The following is a 20427-nucleotide window of genomic DNA, read 5'->3' as shown; positions in this document are numbered from 1 at the left end:
ATACTTTTTTCAGGATTCTTTGATGAATAAAAAGTTAAAAAGAGCAGCATTTATTTAAAATATAAATCTTTACTTTATTTAACATCCTTGCTGAACAAAAGTTTTAATTTCTTTCAAAAAAAGAAAGAATAAAAATGTACTTACCTCAAACTTTTGAACTGTAGTGTATATTGTTAAAAAAGATTTCTTTTTTAAATAAATGCTCTTCTTTTTTAATTATTATTCTGAAAAAAAAGTATCACAGGTTCCAAAAAATATTAAGCAGCACAACAGTTTCCAGCACTGATAATAAATCAGCATATTAGAATGATTTCTGAAGGATCATGTGACACTGAAGACTGGAGTAATGATGCTGAAAATTCAGCTTTGCATCACAGGAATAAATGAGATTTTAATGTATATTAAAATAGAAAAACGTTTTTACATCATAATATTTCACACAATATTAAATTTTTTCCCTGTATTTTTGATCAAATAAGCTTTGATGAGCATAAGAAACTCCTTTAAAAAACATAAAAAATCATTCTGATCCCAAACTTTTGAACGGTAGTGTATATATATATGTCATAAAAAAACAAAAAATAAATGAGTAAATCATATAAAATGAGAATTATTTATAATGATCATTTTATTATATAGATTCTGAGGTGTGCTATGATTAATCATAAATGTTTTGTCTGGAGCAAGTCAAAGAGACACGACTCAAGCCACAGCAGATTGACGTAGTGCTTTATTTAAGCAGTCCGTAAGAAGGAAAATAATGTGCATCCCTATCATATACATTTACGTGTAAAAATACTAGGATGTACTGTGTACAAAAACAGTTTCTTGCAGATAAGCTTTCCGCATCGGCGTGGGCCCTATACTGTATTCAAGGAAATCAACTTTTTTTTTATTTTTTATGATGGATAGTAATACAGTTCTTTTTATATATTTTTCTCTGTTAATCCCTTCCATGTAAAACTCTTAACCACATGACTAGTTAACATGGAGCTAATGACAGAGCTAGCAAGGTCAAGAAATGTCACAAACTCTAAAGCTACATGGACATAAAATGTTTTTTTTTTCTTTGTCTTTTTTGTTTTTAAATAAATACTTTACAATTCATGCTCATTCATAATACACTACCAGGAGCGCAATATAGAGAAAGTCTGTTGTAGACAGTACAAACAGTAGCAGCAGTGTGCACACAGATGTGCGCTTAGGAGGGATGAAGCCCGTGCCGCCCATGTCTCCATGGGTCCCTTCCTCACACTAGTTCAGTATTCAGGGAATAATGACTTCAGGTTGGGCTTACGTGTGTCTTTATTGTCCTCTGAAACTCTTGAAGTGGTGAACTTTTCTACAACACTAGAGCATTTGGGGATCTTGGGAAATGTTAGTCTGTCTGTGTCTCCTGGCAGCATTTCAGTTCTATCCACATCCACACCGTTACATATTACAGAGCACAATCACTCAGGAAAGTAATGTAGCATGAGGTCCATGAGGGGCGAATCTGTGCTTTCAAGTATTTTCTTCTTTTTTCCTTTATTCTTTTTTTGTTTTTCCCAAAGCAGGGACCTTTTTTTTTCTTCTTATGCTGAGCTATATAAAAAGAGCAATGGGTATGAAAGTGCTACTACAGGCAGATACAAAGCCAAGTGTTAAAATATGGAGTTACAAAAGTGTATGATTGATTTGGCCAAAGCCAAAGGTCCTTCCGCTGTTTAAATGATGCATTACCAACAAACATCTTTCACATGCAAGATACCGCTCCATTGAACATCACCATTCTCTGCCTCTCCATGTCTTGAGGAAAACCCTTTGGTCCCTCACAAGTGCATATTAAAGTTAATGGAATGGTCGAACAGCATCACAGTATGATTGAATAATCCTACTGAGTACAATCTGTACGATCACAAATCTGAAGTGAAAAAGCAAAAACACAGGAGCAAAAAATACAAAATTAGTGCTTCAAAATGAATGTTACCTAACCAGAAAATGTAAAACAAGACACAAATAGTTGAAAAATATTCATTATTCACTGATAAATAAAAAAAAGTAACAAAAAAACAGAATTGAACACCAAAAAAACCAAATGGTCAGCAGTCTAAAAAGCCCATTCAATTAAATCAGGTAGTTTTTTTACTTTTTTTTTTCCTTCCTCTCAAAAACAATAAATAAATAAAACAAGAAAAAGGAATGAGGAAAAAGACAAACGTGTAAGTTGGAAGACCGACACAAACAGCGAATTTTCCCACAGTACCACCGCTGTCCGGTCAGAAAACATTATTGGGTTGGACATCACAGTTTGAATGCAAGAACATCCTCAAGCTCGACTGAAATCAGTAATCAGTAGGCAATAGAGCAACAGTACCATGCTACAGCATCTCACATTACACCATTGGACAATTCACAATGCTCACAATCAACGCAGGCATTCTGGCGGAAAGCTCAGTTTGGCGTGAGGGATTTGGACAGAAACTTTCTGAATCATCCTTAACCAGTCGTCATCAAATCCATGCCAGTCCTTAACAAACATGCAAGAAACCTCAGTTCAGACGCCGCTCTCTAACAGACCTTGTTCTACGTCACATTTCATATACACACCACCCAAACTCACTCCTTCCTCGTGTATCACTTCCCTCTTCACTAATCTCCCACTTCAATATGAATATTTTCACCCCAACCTCATACCTGGGCTGCACTTGGCCAAATTTCCTCAAAAAGTGCCAAATCAGATAGAAATGAAAGATTTTGCCATTCCTGCCCAAATTAAACTGACACAGTAAACGCAACAGCAACATGCACAAGAGCCATCTTTACACTCACACAAAACAAACACCACACAGACAGCAGGTTTTATTGCCAAACACTATCAGGAAATGTACTGCATATATCAAATTATTACTCAATAATCCAGATATTTCTCTCTGATTCCATTTAAAGAACACGGTCCATCTCAACTCATTCATCACTCACCAGGTTTTCTAAACTATCTTAACAAGCTTCATCCAAGTAAATCATAACTGGTCTGCAACCAGAAACATTTTATGCTCATAAATCATATATACAAGGATTTTTATGCTAATATCTGATTGGCGTACGAGTCTGTGATGGATGGATTTGATTTGTGGACTAATGTATTTCGGGAAGGAAAGTGAACATGATATTAGATATAGTGAAGCACATTAGCACTCAAAACTGTTTGAAAATAGCATCTGACTTATCAATATCTGCATTCATGGAAAATGATTCCTTGTTCACAGTCCTGCCTCGAAACAACGAGAATGTGCAGTGTCGTGTTTAAATGCTCATTAAAAGGTCAAGCAAAGCACAATGGAGTGCGTGTCCTGCTCTGTTACAGACTTTAACATACAGTAACCCATCTGAATGAATCAGTATGGTCTTTTACAGCCCTTTCATTGGTGGAAAGACGAGCAACACGTTGTTCAAGAGGACAGTCAAACTCATGTGGGGAAATAAAACAGAGAACAACACTACACTGGTGTGAAGAGAAAACGGTTCAGGGAAAACTAAATTAAAAAACAAATGAAGGCCTTTGCAGTGACCCATCTACATTCGTAAGCCTTTTAGGTGCATTTATTTCATTCAAAAAAGGAGACTCAGAAAGCACTCTTAATAAACGCAAGGACAAACAAACAAAAAGAAATTAACTTTGCGTAAATACATTTTCTTTTTTAATTATTTTCTTATAAAACAAAAAAATAGTGCTTCCTGCTGTTCTTTCCATAAATGCTGGCTTTGTTGTTGTCGTTGTTACACTGATTGCACTATTGAGCATTGAGTTGAAAGGCTTTCTCACAACTGTTCTTAAAACAGTTTGGGCTTTGGGGGAATTCAGTCTGATCATCAACTGTAGAATTAAAAAACAAATGAAGGCCTTTGCAGTGACCCATCTACATTCGTAAGCCTTTTTAGGTGCATTTATTTCATTCAAAAAAGGAGACTCAGAAAGCACTCTTAATAAACGCAAGGACAAACAAACAAAAAGAAATTAACTTTGCGTAAATACATTTTCTTTTTTAATTATTTTCTTATAAAACAAAAAAATAGTGCTTCCTGCTGTTCTTTCCATAAATGCTGGCTTTGTTGTTGTCGTTGTTACACTGATTGCACTATTGAGCATTGAGTTGAAAGGCTTTCTCACAACTGTTCTTAAAACAGTTTGGGCTTTGGGGGAATTCAGTCTGATCCATCAACTGTACGTCACAGCTGTTTATCGGTGCATAAAACATTCCACATCAGTCAAACGTGCCATTTTTGCCATCAAACACTGGGACAATGCTTTTAGGGGATGATATGTAAGAAATAAAGCCTTCGGTGAATACATTTGAATGAGCATTTCTAACGGGCAGTTTTAGTGAGGGTTTAGCGCTGCATAGCTCAGGTCCACAGGGCTTTGTACGGAGGAATACTGAGTTACGGAACAGTGAGGGGTAAAGCTAGTCCTGAACACAGATGTCCTCTGTGAAGCCTGAGTAAACCATTTATGGCAGTTTTGACTTTATATAACAGAAGGTGAACCTTAAAAACAGTAACAACAGAAGCAGCTGAGACTGGAGTGGTTTTGAGTAGTTATATCACATGTACCTGGAATTGCAAAACCCATGTGAATCTCTAGCCATGCAGTTGTATGTATTTTTCTGAACTAAATGGATGTGTCAAACACCATGATACTAGTTCCCAATGAATCAGGAATGTGGAGCAACGTCTCAAATCAAAGAGAGAAACGCAATAAAGACAAAACTCCTAACAAACAGCAAAAGTTCTCCCATCATGACCCAACCTTTGGGCTGGAGCTGTAAAGATGTTTGAGCGGGCTGGACCTCGGTTCGATCCGACGTGCAAATTCCCGTCACCCTAAATCAGAAGTTTCCCTTGGTCTAGCTAAACAAATGAAAGAGCCAAGATGGACGATGGAGGGTCAAAAGGGCCGGGGCTGACCAAAATTTGTTCCAGTGGGAACCTTGATGAGGATGAGGCAGTGTCGGCTGCATGGCGCTCACTCTCTCCCGCTGGCGGAGTAGGAGAACTGGGGGAAGTGTGGCCGTCGCTCGTTGTCCATGCAGTCCATCCCATCTTCATCAACTGCGGAGAGGGGCACAGGAGTAATCAGTCAGGAGCAGCTAGGCTAACAATACCAGTCATTTTCAACAGGCTCATGCAAATAAAATGTTTTCTGCAGTTAGCCGTGAAGAAAACTTTATCTGAGCCACATTTTTGCACTTCCCATCAGGTCACAAAAAGCCTGCAATATGCCAAAAAACTGGCACCCACACACTTACAGGAAACAAGCTGTTGAATATGGAGTCTGTGGAAGACTTAACAGTTTGCAGGAGAAAACAAGTTTGTTACTTTTATTAAAAGGGTTATGAAGACAAAATTGAATTGGTCCCTGTGACGAGTGGGGCGGGGCCGAGAGCCATGGGAGCAGAGCGATTATCATTTACTCCACCGGCCTCACTCCGCTCCCACGGCTCTCGGCCCTGCCCCACTCGTCACAGTCCCGCACATTATAAATATCAACAGACATTTTACATTATCATATAATTTAATAAATGTGTGTACAATCAAGGTCGCTGATGGAAAAAGTAGTTTACCTCTATGATTCATTTTTAATGAGCCGAAAAGAATGCACGTCACAACTCTGTTTATCAGTTTGCACTGGCTACCAGTAGCTGCTCGCATAAAATTCAAGGCATTAATGTTTGCCTACAAAACCACCACTGGCTCTGCACAACCCTTTACCTAAATTCATTACTTCAGACTTATGTGTCCTCTAGAAGCTTGCGTTTTGCAAGTGAACAGCGCATTATAGTGCCATCCCAAAGAGGCACAAAATCACTTTCACAGACTTTTACATTAAAGGGTTAGTTCACCCAAAAATGAAAATTAGCCTGTGTTTTACTCACCCTCGAAGCATCCTAGGTGTGTATATGACTTTCTTCTTTCAGACGAATCCAGTCGGAGTTATATAAAAAATTGTCCTGGCTATTCCAAGCTCTATCATTGCAGTCAGTGGGTGTTGCAGTTGAACAGTCCACAAGTCGTCAAATAAAGCACGCGCATCCATAATAAAACGTGCTGCAGATGGCTCCGGGGGTGAATAAAGGCCTCCTGTAGTGAATCCATGCGTTTTTGTAAGAAAAATATCCATATTTCAAACATAATAAACACTTTTCTCTCACTTCCGTTATCTGTAGGCGGAAACTGTTCCGGCGGATGACGCAGCACGTATGCGCAGAGCGCGCACGTCTCTGAGATATGCTAGTGCCGCGAGTTTGTTTATAGGAGCAAAGGAAACAAAGTTTCCTTACTTTAGCAAAGGAAAACCAGTGTCTTCTTGGCTTATATCGAAATCCTCCGACATTTTTTCTTTGCAAATCCTCGTTTTGTGCTTCTAATTCATGACCGGCGTTTTGTTTTGTTCTCTCTTCGCATTCGTCACTAATCACGCAACGCCGGTGTGCTGCGTCATCCGCCAGAACGGCTTCCGCGTATGACAGATAACGGAAGTGAGAGAAAAGTGTTTATTATGTTTGAAATATGGATATTTTTCCCCCAGAGCCGTCTGCGGCACGTTTTATTATGGATGTGCGTGCTTTATTTGACGACTTTTGGACTGTTCAACTGCAACACCCGCTGACTGCAATGATAGAGATTAGAATAGCCAGGACAATTTTTAATATAACTCCGACTGGATTTGTCTGAAAGAAGAAAGTCATATACACCTAGGATGCTTCAAGGGTGAGTAAAACACAAGTTAATTTTCATTTTTGGGTGAACTTACCCTTTAACTGTTCCCTCCTGGTGGAATGACCTGCCCAACTCAATCCGAGTCCTTAGCCATCTTCAATAATCGGCTAAAAACACATCTCTTCCATCTTTGACCCTCTAACTCTAGCACTCTCTATTCTAATTCTATTCTTTAAAAAAAAAAAAACTTGACCCTTTTAGACTTGCACTCTATTCATTTACTAACTGATTGTTTTCTATTAAAAACACTAGCTTCTCTAATCTTTTTTTATTCTATCTATTTGTTTTCTTTTTATTTATTATACAATTAACAAAAGCAAAAAAATGTCTAACACTAGCTTGCTCTATTCTTTTTCTATTCTGTTTTCTTTTTATTTATTATATAATAAAAAAAACCTTGCTACGTGTACTGCGTTAAGCTAACTGAGACTTGTTATAGCACTTGCATATCTTTGCTCTCTTGCTGATTTTGATTGCTTCCATTGTCCTCATTTGTAAGTAGCTTTGGATAAAAACGTCTGTTAAATGACTAAATGTAAATGTAATGATAATGACCTCCAGTCAGTTAAAATAATGTAAAAAATCTGCTCTTCTGACTAAAAGAGATTTCTGAAAATGACAGGGCTCAGATGGAAAGGCTTAAAAGGATCTATTTTTTAAAAGATTTGAGCCTTTAGTCCACAGTCACGTAGTGTACAGATGAGAGAAATTCAACACTGTTGCTAATCTTCTAGGGAGGGACTGAAAGAAGTCTCTTACGCTCTTAAGGCTGAATTTATTTGATCACAAATATAGTAAACATAGTAATAATGTGAAATATTACTACAATTAAAAATTTAATTTTATTTTTATATATTTTAAAATGTCATTTATTCCTGCGATGTAAAGCTGAATTTTCAGCAGTGATTACTTCTGCCTTCAGTGTCACATGATCCTTCAGAAATCATTCTAATAGGCTGATTTGCTGCTCAAGAAACATTTATTATTATCAGTTTAAAAAAATGTGCTGCTTAATATTTCTGTGGATCCCTGATACCATGATATTTACAATCCTTTGTTAATTAAAAAGTTAAAAAAAATAGCATATATTTGAAATAGAAATCTTTTGTATCATTATAATCACTTTTGATCAATTCATTGTGTCCTTCTTACCAAATAAAAGTATAGATTTCTTTAAAAAAATCTTACTGACATCAAATATTTTCACATTTTTAACATCTTTATATATTAGTCTTCAGATTCTGGGACTCTGGATGCAAAATTCAAATCTGATGACATTTCCAAAAATTATCATTTTGTGGGGCAGCCATGGCCTAATGGTAAGACTGTCGGACTTATAAGCCAAAAGTTGCGGGTTCGAGTCTCGGTACTGGCAGGTGGGGGGAGTGAATGTACAGTGCTCTCTTCCACTTTCAATACCACGACTGAGGTGAGACCCTTGAGCAAGGCAGCAAACCATCCGACTGTCTTTCTATCCCCTCATAAGGCCTATAAACCTTCAAAAAGCTTTCTCCCCAAAACTTCAAACAAAGTTTGCCTTGACAAATACCTCTTTTCTAGTTAAAAATTGTTCCTTTAATTAATAAAAAAAAACATCAAATTCAGGAATTTAATTGTAGTTTAAAAGGCATTATCAATTCAATTCTGAATGATGCAGAAGAAAAGCTAGGTAAACGTATTTCAAAATAAGTTGCTTATGTGTAACTTAACACTGAATCAATTTAATCTCCATAAGAGTCATTAGAGCTAAGAGTTCCTAAATGAATGGCAGTTATGAATATCAGTGCTAATATATGAATTCAGTAGCTGATAATGGCAGCACTTCACACACTCTTACTGTAGAGCTTCTCATCACCAAACCCATATCAGCGTGAGCCAGCTCCGTCTCTCCTGCCCATCAGTGCTAGACTGATAAAAGCGTCTAAACATTCATTTTGCGCCGGTGTATCAGGTCAAAGATCCAGCTCAGGATATATTTGGAACCTGGAAGCACAATCCTAAAAGCCTGATAACGTTGGATCAAAGCTATGCTTTTGGGCAAGCGTCCCGGGCCCCAATTACCGAGGATGCTACACACCTTACCGGTGGCTCTTAAAGACTAGGTGGTGGAAACAAGGCGGCTGGAGTTAGTGTGCAATGTAGAAGAGCTCTTCAGAGAGGAGAGTCGTGATTAATACGTCTGACTAATGACAAGGCTGGCTGGCACAGAGCCAGTTAAGCATATGCTCAGAGTGGTGTTATAATGATGTCTCCTCTCTGATCTTTAAAAACAGGCAGACCTGCATAAGTCAACCGCAGCATTCATTACTCTGTCTGATTAGGGAGCACAATTTGAACGTCCATGTGTGAACACAGTGCTAACAACCTCCATACAGTGAGATGGGTGTATATGACTACTCCACGTGGAAATGTCAGAGAAAATCTGAATGGTACATTGTGTGCTTTGAACTACACTAACGTTCAGAAGTTTGGGATCTGTGTTTTATATTTTTACTTAAGTATAAGGACATTTATAAAGTTACAAAAGATATCTATTTCAAATAAATGCTGTTTTTTTTTTTTAAACATTCTATTTATCAAAGAATCCTGAAACAAATTTATCAGTTTCCACAAAAATATTATGTAGCATCAACATTGATAATAATAAAAAAAAAAGTACCAAATCAGCATCTTAGAATGATTTCTGAATGACCAGTAGGCGCGTTTCCATTACAGATTTGCGCAAAACTTTGGCGATATTTTCTGAATGACGATAAAAAAGTATTGCGAAATGTCTGCGTTTCCATTAAACGTATTTTCAATTCGCAATTTCAATTTGCACAATTTGAAGGGTAAAAACATTCTATTTATCAAAGAATCCTGAAACAAATTTATCAGTTTCCACAAAAATATTATGTAGCATCAACATTGATAATAATAAAAAAAAAAAGTACCAAATCAGCATCTTAGAATGATTTCTGAATGACCAGTAGGCGCGTTTCCATTACAGATTTGCGCAAAACTTTGGCGATATTTTCTGAATGACGATAAAAAAGTATTGCGAAATGTCTGCGTTTCCATTAAACGTATTTTCAATTCGCAATTTCAATTTGCGCAATTTGAAGGGTAATGGAAATGCGCCTACTGAAAACTGGAGTAACAGCTGCTAAAAATTCTGCTTTGCTGTCACTAGAATATATTACATTTTAAAATATATTAAAATAGAAAACAGTTATTTAACATTTTAATATTATTCTACAATATTAATGTTTTTTACTGTATTTTTATCAAATAAATGCAGCTTTGATGAGCATAAGAGACTTTAAAAAAAAATTTTTTTAAACTTACCAATCCCAAATTTTAAACGAGAGTGTATGTTATTTGAATGAATAAATAAATGTCATATTAAATGTGCTGAATGGTACATTTTGTATTGTTGATTTGAACTATATTACTTGACAGAATTATTATTTATTGTATTTATAACTAATAATTAATTATTTACACAACATGGTTATCTTTTATCATATTTCCATGGCAGCTGCTTCATACAGTGAAGTTCACATGCATTAAGTGCCATCCAAAATGAACAGCTAAACATTATTGTTTCTTAAAAAGAAACCGAATGCATCTTTTGCAGATGTTCATGTGCATTACAGCGATTTTACCACAGCTAAGGGTGCTTTAATAAGTGTGAGCGAAAGTGTACTCAATATACTTGGACAGAATTTGTGTGTTTATGCATGTCTAAATCTAGGACTGGACAGAACTGTGTGTTCTGGAAGCAAACAGGAGCGTAAGCGAGGACGAGGACACCGTTCATGTGTGTGCGCGGCACGTATGGGCGGATTGTGCTGTTTGTCCTGGGAGTGTACGTGAGCAGCTCGGCTGCAGGCGGGGATGCGATTAATGCACACAGAGCCAGTTGGGGTCTCCCTGTTCCAGAGCCACAGGCGAGGAGGAGCGGCCGCAGGGGAGGAACAGGCCCCTGCTCGGACAGCCATGTGGCAGGGCTGCTGCTCCCAGGACTGGGCCCTTGGCAAGGCTGGCCAGGGAGGGATGGGACAGAGAGCCTGTGGCTCCACCAGCCCAGTTCCCCAGCAGGGCAGTAGAACAGACAGCCTCCATGAGCTTATCCCACTTTGGCCGGGCTACACGAGGACGCTTGCACACATGCACACAGATAGGGGTGTGCAAAGTGCATTCAAATATATGCACACATAGTGTAAACACGCGCGGATCGCCGTATGCACGCTTACCTGCTGCTAAGCACCTGTCCGCATCCTTCAAGAAGACGAACGCTAGCCACGCCTGCATGCTGACAAACGCACATCCTGGAGGCTCGTTTAGAAAAAGCTAATGTGCTCTGAATCACACCTGGAAACCAGTGATAATGTGCTTTATTGGTTGCAAACATGCTGTAGAAACACTGCAATTACTAAATGCTAAAGATGTGACAGAACTCAGTGACAGATGACATACAGCTTGTGAAAGCGAACTGTTATTAGAGAAGTATTTCTGTAAATGTATCTTCATTCATTCTCATTAACACTTAAAACATTTGGTGAGGGCCAAATTTAAGCGAAACTATTCCAATTTCACTTCTGTAACCCTAAAAGAAAATCTTTTTTTCCTTGAAATATCTTTCACACTCCCTCTTCTTTTTTTCTCTCTCTCTCTCTCTCTCTCTCTAATCCCCCTCCATTTTGCATCTCCAGAACTTGGCTCAGGCTGTGCTCTGTTATTTTTACACCAGTACGGCAGCATAGATTTCCAGGTTTCCCAGCCACCTTCTTCCAACCTTCCCCATCTGCCACCATCTGCCTCTGTTTAGCATGTACTTTTTTGTGCAATCACATACTCTTGTGAAAAATAACCAACACTCAAATCATCTCCTGGCACAGCGGCCAGGCTGAGCAAAACAAAATGTTGCGCCAAATTGTCTTCCGTACTTTTTCGAAGTGGAATCTATACCCCCCCCACCCCGCGCCCCCTCCTGTCTATAAATATGGATTTAGCCACTGCAATCTGGTCACCATGTACACCTCTGGTTGGACAGCAAACTACTGTTCAAGGAAAATAAAAGTGATATTTATTTTTGCTACTTAGAAAGACATGATCTGTGTGTATAAGAAAATACAATTTTCTTGAACACCAAATTAGAATAATTTCTGAAGGATCATGCAACTCTGAAGACTGGAGTAATGGCGATGAAAATTCGGCTCTGGGGAATAACAGGAATAAATTACTTTTTATATTATATCAAAATAGTAAACAGTTATTTAAAATTGTAATATTTCACAATTTTACTGTTTTTTCTGTATTTTTTTATCAAATAAATGCAGCCTTGGTGAGCATAACAGATGTATTTATATTCATTCATAATATTTTATTTACAGCATTTTTATTATTTATTTATTTGTAATATATTTTTAATCAGTTCAATCTTCGAAATAATCATAACCAGACTTATATGACAAGTATTGCAACATATTAAACAGTGATAACAATTACTTGTAATCACTGTTTAATACAATTATTTGTAAGAACATACAACAGATTGTATTACATTAGTATGAATAGAATAGTAATAATGTATTTTATGGAGGCTTCACAGAAATTAGAAGCTTCTAGATTTTGAACAGTTTACTGATGTACAGTTCAGTGTACTGTAGGAAGTGTCTGATCATTACTGTATCTTTGAACCAAACAAGCTGTGCAAGCCACATCTTAATTCAGTATCACAGTAGTTTAAGAGCTTGATTATTATCGCTATGAGAGCAGTTTTTTGTTTTTTTTTGCTCTAAATCACATAGAAAGCAAGAGATTAAGCTTGTATTGCAAAATATTACTATAAACTTGCATGCACAGCACTCCGTGTCATGACAGCTAAAACTAAATATTTGAATGGGACTATTTAATCATTCAAGCCATAACTAGACTCTCATGATATGATCTGAAATCATAAATTTGTTCATGGTTTCCTGCATATGCTCCATTGTTTACCTAGTTTTTGGAATAGTTGTGGGTTTTGTTAATCATGAGGGGTTTCTTTACCTCTGGTGCCAGATACTCTGGCGTCCCACAGAAGGTCTTCATGGTAGCAGCATCAGTGATTCCTTCCTTGCAGAGGCCAAAGTCTGTAATTTTGATGTGTCCATCTTTATCAAGCATTAAGTTCTCCAACTGGGCAGAAAAGAAAAGAGTGTGGATTTGCTGACTTTTTGAAAACAACAAACACAGAACTTGGTAGTTAACAAAGCTTAGCTCTTTTCAAATCTGCGTCAAATTAGCACTTTGAATTGATTGGATCCATTTCATTTATAGAAAGCTTGAATTAATTTATGACTGACATAAAGGTGTATTTTCCTTCCTTTTTCATTAAAGCATCTTAATAATACAACGAACACATACTGTATGGCTTTTACACGTGTTGACTTCATGATTAATAACATAAATTCCAAAAAATAAAAATACTTGTAATAGTACCTTCTTGTGTTAGTACTTGTGCCTAAAGTGTACTAGTATCCTTAATTCATGATGTTTAATAATGTCTTTTTAAAAAAGTGTATAAAAAGTAGACTACTACATGGATAATATATTTATTCCATGTAAGTGGAAAGAAACTTCAAGCCACATTAATTTAACCTTTTAATTTTAATGGCTAAGCTGTTTGTCCAAGTTTCTTGGCACTTCCACAACTGACTTGGTCCAAGGCTGCGAGCAAAACACTGTGTCATCATCCACAGCCACCAGAGTTTGATGTTTCCAAAAACCAAAGAAAAAAGCCACAAACTCTAGAGCTTTTAATTACATTTTCCACGTCCCATGACATACACTTAGATAAAGGCATTGTGACAAAACAAAACCTTCTCTCTAAATATATGAATTCTTTCCCCTTTTTCTGTTTACCTTCAGATCCCGGTACACAATCTTGGCAGAGTGCAGGTAGTCGAGGGCAGAAACGATCTCGGCGCCGTAGAAGCGTGTGCGGTCCTCGGAGAACACCCGTTCTCTCGACAAATGGAAAAACAGCTGCAGGGTAAACAGCAGGGACAGGATTGCAATAATTACTGATTTATTGGCGGAAATTAACACAACACAAACGGCCTCACATCGCCATATTGAGATGATAGATGGCGAGGCCCTCGGAGGACGCCCAGCGAACCCAGACAGCAGCTGGCACATCATCCCCGGCTTTCCAGAGACAGGCCGGCGCGGCCTGTTAAATCAGCATTTTAATCAATACACCAATCTTGTTAAAGGCAGCACTGCGTGCTCATGGGCTAACGCTCCATTAAAGAGGCAGGAGCGCCCTGTCCCCTGCAATCATCTCTGCCGTATCTTTTATGGAGTGCCCCGCACTTCCTCTTCCCTCCCGAGTCAGATGTCAAGGGTTTTTGTCAACTGTCTGGCCCTCGGCTCCACTTGAACCTGGCTTATAGAAATTACCCAGAAGCCCAATGAGAAGAGTCTGTCTATTAATTGCTATGGGATGTTTGAATATGGCTGTCCGGGGAGAGCCAACGGCTCCGTTGATCAGCCGGAGGAGGGGGTAAGCGGGGGGCGTGCCGGGGACCAGGGTGGCTGAGGACAGGTGTGCCTTCATCAGAGCACTGGCAGCTGTGAATGTGGCGAAGCTGAAAGGGGAGAGACTGATGGGCTCTGCGCAGCATGTGGAGGTTAGAAGCTCTGGCTGGTCCAGGCAGTGGGAGCAGGTGACATTGCAGGCTGAGGGAATGAGAGCAAGATTGCCACCTCTCTGATTAAACAGCACCGTTGGTGGTGGAATTTCCTTTATCAAAACTCAAGATGGAATCCTGTGCTCTGCCATATCAATAGAGTGACACTGTCAAACTTCTACCAAGCACATCCTGAGCAACTACAAGCACTGGACTAAACGTACAACACTACTACAATCATTTTGACTATTTATATCAGTTTGACTGACATTTTTTAAACAATATTCACACTTTTCTACAAGCAATTGGTTGTTTAATATCGAGTCTGCTGATAAATGGCACCATTTGGTAAGACCTACTACAATCAACAACAAACTGTGTTCACAGGTAAAAACCTTATATCTTGTTTGCATAATTCCTCAACTTTTATGTAACAGCCAATAATTTTCAAGTGAAATTTAAGTTACACCTAGTCCAAATATTTGTTGCTATTGTTTTAATAGTCATTTTACATTTTTTATCCACTTAGGTAGCAAAACAAATGTGCATAAAATAATTATAATACATGTCTAACCATTTAGATCGCAAAACAATAATATAAAGTATTGCATAAAATAATGGAATAAATAAAAATATATGTGTTGCTATTGATTTAATATTAATTTAGTTTTTATCCATTTACAGTAGGTTGCAAAACAAATGTGCATAAAATAATACATTTCTAAACATTTAGATTGCAATATAACTATAAAATTATGTGAGAAATAGTAATTATTATTATTTTATTATTTTTAAACACAATTAAAAAAATTGGTTCTGAATATCAGTTATTAGACACTAAAGTATAATTATTATCTGCTGTTAATAATATTGGATGATCATTTTGCTACTTGTTAAATTTTTCCCAAAGGATAAGAGAAAGTCTCTTTAAACTGTGGATGCATCACAAGATATGATCTTGCACTTAACTTTTCTCTGATAACAGATTAACATTTTTAGCTCAGCACAGCCTCACAGTCAGTAAACAGCTATTAGTGATGACATTACTACAGCAATAGACTGTCTGTCAACACAGACAAAAGACAGACATAAAATACAAATGCAGACACACACGTACCTCTCCTCCATTGACATACTCCATCACGAAGCATAGGCGGTCTTTTGTTTGGAACGAGTACTTCAAAGACTGAAACAGCAGGTGGATACACCATTAGAGGAAAAACAAAACCCCACAAAACTAAAACAAACACAACGTGAGACGCTCATCAAAATGTATGTGATGAGAGAAACGTTTGTCTCAAGAGAAAATGAAAGAAGCATTTTGAAAAGATTGACTCTTTCTCGCAGGCCTTGATGCTAACTTTGAGCGAAGGTGAAGTTTACGAGGGAACACCAGCTTGACTGACAGTGGTAAATAGTTTTGCTAAATCGGCTGTGTATGTTGCGTGGCATACAACAGCATCTGGAGTGTCAGAAAATTACCTCTCACTGGCGACTTCTCAACAGACACATAGCTACATTTAGGCCGCTAATTTATTAGTTTATTCTCTACATTATAATGAGGCTCCAGGGAAAAGCGATTCATATATTCAAAAGCACTAGGAGCTTTAAGGTCTCTGTAAATGCACTCTGAATGATAGTTCATTATAAAATGTGCACTCACAGTTAAAAAAGGATGCCTCGTGTTTTTTAGTACTCTGCTTTCTGTAAGCGTGTGGGCCACTTCGTCCTACGGGAAGAAAGAGAAGCTGGATCATGAATTGTGTTTTCTCAAGATGAACCGTGTTTGCTTACAGTGCATGTGCACAGTGAAGTCATGGATTTACTGAGGATTTAATTACAAAGCTTCTCAAAAAAGCATGGGCTTAAAATTACACTTTTATAACTACGTTAAATTGCCATTAACCATAACTCTGTTATCTAAACCTAGATAAATAACATACAGCACAAAATGCCTTATTCTTAATCAAATCTAATTTCTCATCTTCAAATTTATTCAAAAAAATATTCCTCATGATTCTTACCTTTGCTATAATAACCTCTTTCTTTAAAATTTTCATTGCATAATATTTCCCGCTGGCCTTCTCCCTTACGAGAATGACTTTTCCAAAAGTGCCTTTTCCCAATAATTTTAAGTAGTCAAAGTCACTCATTGTCTGCAAAAAAAGAAAAAAGCAATAAATTGTCAGACTTACTGAAATGCAGAGCATATAATTGGGGTCTATGTAACTCAATCAGAATACGTCCACATCTCACATCTCTGCTGCAGGGATGTAATCCTGCTGCTTAGAGACTTCACTGCCACCAACACACTGACATGTTTGTACATTAGCTTGTTGTTTAAAAATGATGAAACTCCCAGAAATACACTGCCTTAAAAGACATTATCGGGAGAGTTTCCTAATTTTGTGCAATTGAGTCATATGGTCTGTTTCATATACTGTATCCTGAATCTGCAGGGCTGCAACGTAAGTTAAATCGCCCTGATGGATGTGTTCATTAAAAACACATAAGACATTAATTGATGGACTGGAGTCATGTGGATTACTTGTGGATTATTGTGATATTTTTATCAGCTGTTTGCACTCTCATTCTGACGGCACCCATTCACTGCAGAGGATCCATCCAAGTGTCGTAATGCTACATTTCTGCAAAGCTGTTCCAATAAGCAAACAAACTCTACATCTTGGATGGCCTGAGGGTGAGTAAATGTTTAGCCAGTTTTTTAAATGAACTATTCTTTTAATTCCTTGAACTATTTGCTGATTTGTGCCATTCAGCTTCATAATGTCCCAGGCTTATGATGTCTGCAGCAAACATCAAAATCTGTATTTGAAGGCACCTTGCGTTTGTGATGGCTGATAGATGTGTCCATCTCCTCCTCTCCCATGTTGTCTATCTGTGAGGTGGGACTACACTGGATACGTTCCTCTTCCTGTTTTTGGAGTTTATCTGCCACCATCTGGATCGCCTCTGCCCACTCATCCCTTTGGAAACACACACAAAGCCATTTATTAAAACAAAAAAACACTTTTCAACTATTTCAACTATTCATACTTCAAGAATACACTTGAGACACACTAAACGAATACATGGTTCACTTATAAATGTAAACTGAAATGTGAATGTTCCCTTTTTACTTTGTTGAAGACACCAGGCCAGACCATCCGAGTAATTCACAAGGCCGTTCTCACTAGGTGACGGTATAATCTAACATGAGTGGGGAAGCCGCCCCTCTCTGCGAATAGTGTCTCCCTCCATTGAGTTTTCATTTGTCGTGCAGCACAACATCTGTTGTGAAGAATCAGTGGTGCATTCATGTTTTCGAGTGTTAGTTTAATAATGATGGATTCATCTGAGCGAAGCTAGCTGTTTCTCACTATTTCACAGAAGTGGAGAGTAGGGCTATGTGGTATAGCACAGTACTACAAGTATACAGTGGTATATAATAATATCATAATTGATCAAATTTTGGTACCCGGCTTAAACAACATCTCCTAGCCTGCCCAGTCTAGCTATGCTGGTCTATTTTGATGGTTTTAGAAGAGTATTAGAGGAATTTGCAAGAATTGCAAGAATTCTGAATGAAAACTGATATGTACATATATACATGCATACATCATGTTCAAAAGTTAATCAGTAAGATATTTAAAAATTCATACTTTTTATTCAGCAAGCTTGCATTAAGTTTTAAAAAGTGATAATAATAATAAATGTTTCTTGAGCAGCAACTCAGCATATTAGAATGATTTCTGAAAGATCATGAGACACTGAAGACTGGAGTAATGGCTGCTGAATTTACTGTGTTTGTGATCATTTGAATGCAGCCTTGGTGAGCATAACTACTTTAAAAACATGAAGAAATCATACCGACCCCAAATGTTTGAACAGCAATGTATGCTACTAGGTGGAATAAATAAAGTCATAACAAATGTGCTGAATGGTACATTGGTCATTGTGTGATTTGAACTATATTACTTGGTGGAACAATTATTTATTACAATTATTATTAATAATAAATAATTTTTCTGTTGCAACTGCTTCTTACAGTGAAGTTCACATGCATTACGTGTCATCCAAAATTACATGTTTTAAAGGGGTCCTATTATGCTTTTCACTTTTTGAATTTTAGTCAGTGTGTAGTGTGTATGTTTGGGCATAATAAAGATCTAGAAAGTTACAAATCTCAAAGTCCACTCCAAAGGGAGATATTTCGTTTTTTTTAAAAATCCCTTTTCAAGAACTACAACTAACGGTTTGGACTACAGCGTTGTTTTCCGGGGTATTGTGATGTCACAAAGCGGTCCATTAGAATATCATTAAAATAATTCCCGCCTACGGAAATTCGAATGGTTGGGGGGTGGGGAGGGGCGAGGTCATGGTTAGAACGCTTGGTTGAGTGAGTGCATCAGAGTTGCACCACATTCCAAAGTTAGAGCATCAGAGAAAACGAAGAAGAAGAAGAGCTGCTGTAGCGTCAAGTTTTCACCATTTCACCGTGTTTTTTTTTTTCCCCATAAATTGCTGACAGTACAATACTGGACAATGATGTAATCTGCAGAATTTACACTTCAATTAAGAGTGGACTATGGTATAAATAAATTCAACTGTATAACAGTTTCACTGCAATTCATGTTATAATGTTAGAATTAAAGAACAATAAACATAATACATATTACCGTTGCACTTATCTGTACATAGTAAATGCACTTATGTTTAAGCGGTTGTTGACATCATATCTAAAACGTGATTTAGCCAAAAAAAACAACAAGAACGTTACCACTCTAATATGTCTTGCAATATCCAAGCGTGCAAAGGTTCTGCGTGATCCTCTTGTTTAATATTCTCGGGGTCTGAATCCGGCTCAAATTGATATGGCAATATTGACGCCATCCTTAACTAAACCAGAGCAGACGGAACTTGCTGCTTTGGCAAGGGGCGGGGCAGTACTGAAACACCGTCTAAGCTGTTCGCCAATCACAACGCACTGGGACAACTAACCAATCACAACACATTTCTTTTTTCGGAAGGTGGGCCTTCCGAAACCAAAGCAAAAATGTTGGTATTGATCCAATCCTACCAGGCAGAGTTTGAAAACTTGCACTCTTGTGCATTGCCATTTGTTAGTGAAGAACCCTCAAAAAGAATAAGAGATGGAAATATTTATTATCTCCAACATAATGTATGGATTTCCATTCTGGCTCTTTTTTTCAGTGGAAGCTACAAACCCTATGGCGGATGTTACATTCCAGATGTGGTGCATTTGAAATCCCAAAGCAAATTCAAGATCCATTGGGTTAACACAGTAACATATACAAAGTGCCCTGCGCAACCTCTCAAGGTCGTGTGGATGAATGTGTGTGGAGTGGTTTGGTGTATAATGAGCGGTTTTTGCTAATGAGAGATAAAGGCTTTGAATACAGTCTGGCATTATGCCAGCTGTCGCCACATCTCTCCTCCTCACATGTAGGCTCGCAGTTTCTGGGCCTCTGCCAGTACGCCGTGTCCCACTCCTGTTCAGAGCTCTGTGTGTGTGGGGGGACAAAGTGTGCATTGGACTGCAATGCTCTGTGATAGATAAACAAGCAAGTTAGGAGTACGAGAATAAACGGCTCAGTGTCTGTTCATATCTTTTGTGTGATGTTCTCTCAGTCTCTTTCAAACGCTGTTATATGGTCTGCTCAACCATTATTCAGTGACCCCAAAAAGATACGGACAACAATAACAGGAAAATATTTCTCAGATTCTTGGACAGGGGAGAAAACAAATCCTAGTTATCAGAATTGAATGGTACATTATCAAAATCAAAACAAAATAGGTTTACTTTTTGAAAAGAAAATCCTAAACCTCCTAAAAGTTATTGTTTTTTACACTTCAAATCAAGAAAAAATAGCATATTTGTCAGCCAACTGAATAATTGAAAACTAATGCAGATTATAAATAATATACAGTTCAACTTAAGTGGACACTGTCTGGCTGTCAAATTTTCTAATGATTCTGGTTCTTC

At 37.7% G+C, this 20427-nt stretch overlaps 1 protein-coding gene across 1 annotated transcript in view; it reads right to left on the bottom strand.

Annotated features, from left to right (window-relative positions):
• Positions 1–12744: 12744 nt before the first annotated feature.
• LOC107585271 (RAC-gamma serine/threonine-protein kinase-like) overlaps positions 12745–20427 on the bottom strand; it is an 89696-nt gene continuing 82013 nt past the window's right edge. Inside the window, exons 5-10 of the mRNA XM_016272217.1 lie at positions 17263–17407; positions 16445–16576; positions 16084–16149; positions 15538–15606; positions 13651–13773; positions 12745–12924 (exon numbers count right to left, since the gene is read on the bottom strand). Coding sequence (XP_016127703.1) covers positions 12745–12924; positions 13651–13773; positions 15538–15606; positions 16084–16149; positions 16445–16576; positions 17263–17407 — 715 coding nt within the window. The remainder of the gene's footprint in view (positions 12925–13650; positions 13774–15537; positions 15607–16083; positions 16150–16444; positions 16577–17262; positions 17408–20427) is intronic.

The sequence above is a fragment of the Sinocyclocheilus grahami genome, unplaced genomic scaffold (genome assembly GCF_001515645.1).
Source record: "Sinocyclocheilus grahami isolate Dianchi unplaced genomic scaffold, SAMN03320097.WGS_v1.1 scaffold68.1, whole genome shotgun sequence".
NCBI classification, from domain to species: domain Eukaryota; kingdom Metazoa; phylum Chordata; class Actinopteri; order Cypriniformes; family Cyprinidae; genus Sinocyclocheilus; species Sinocyclocheilus grahami.
Note: the sequence above shows the minus strand (reverse complement) of the source record. Positions and strands in the feature narration are given on the sequence as shown.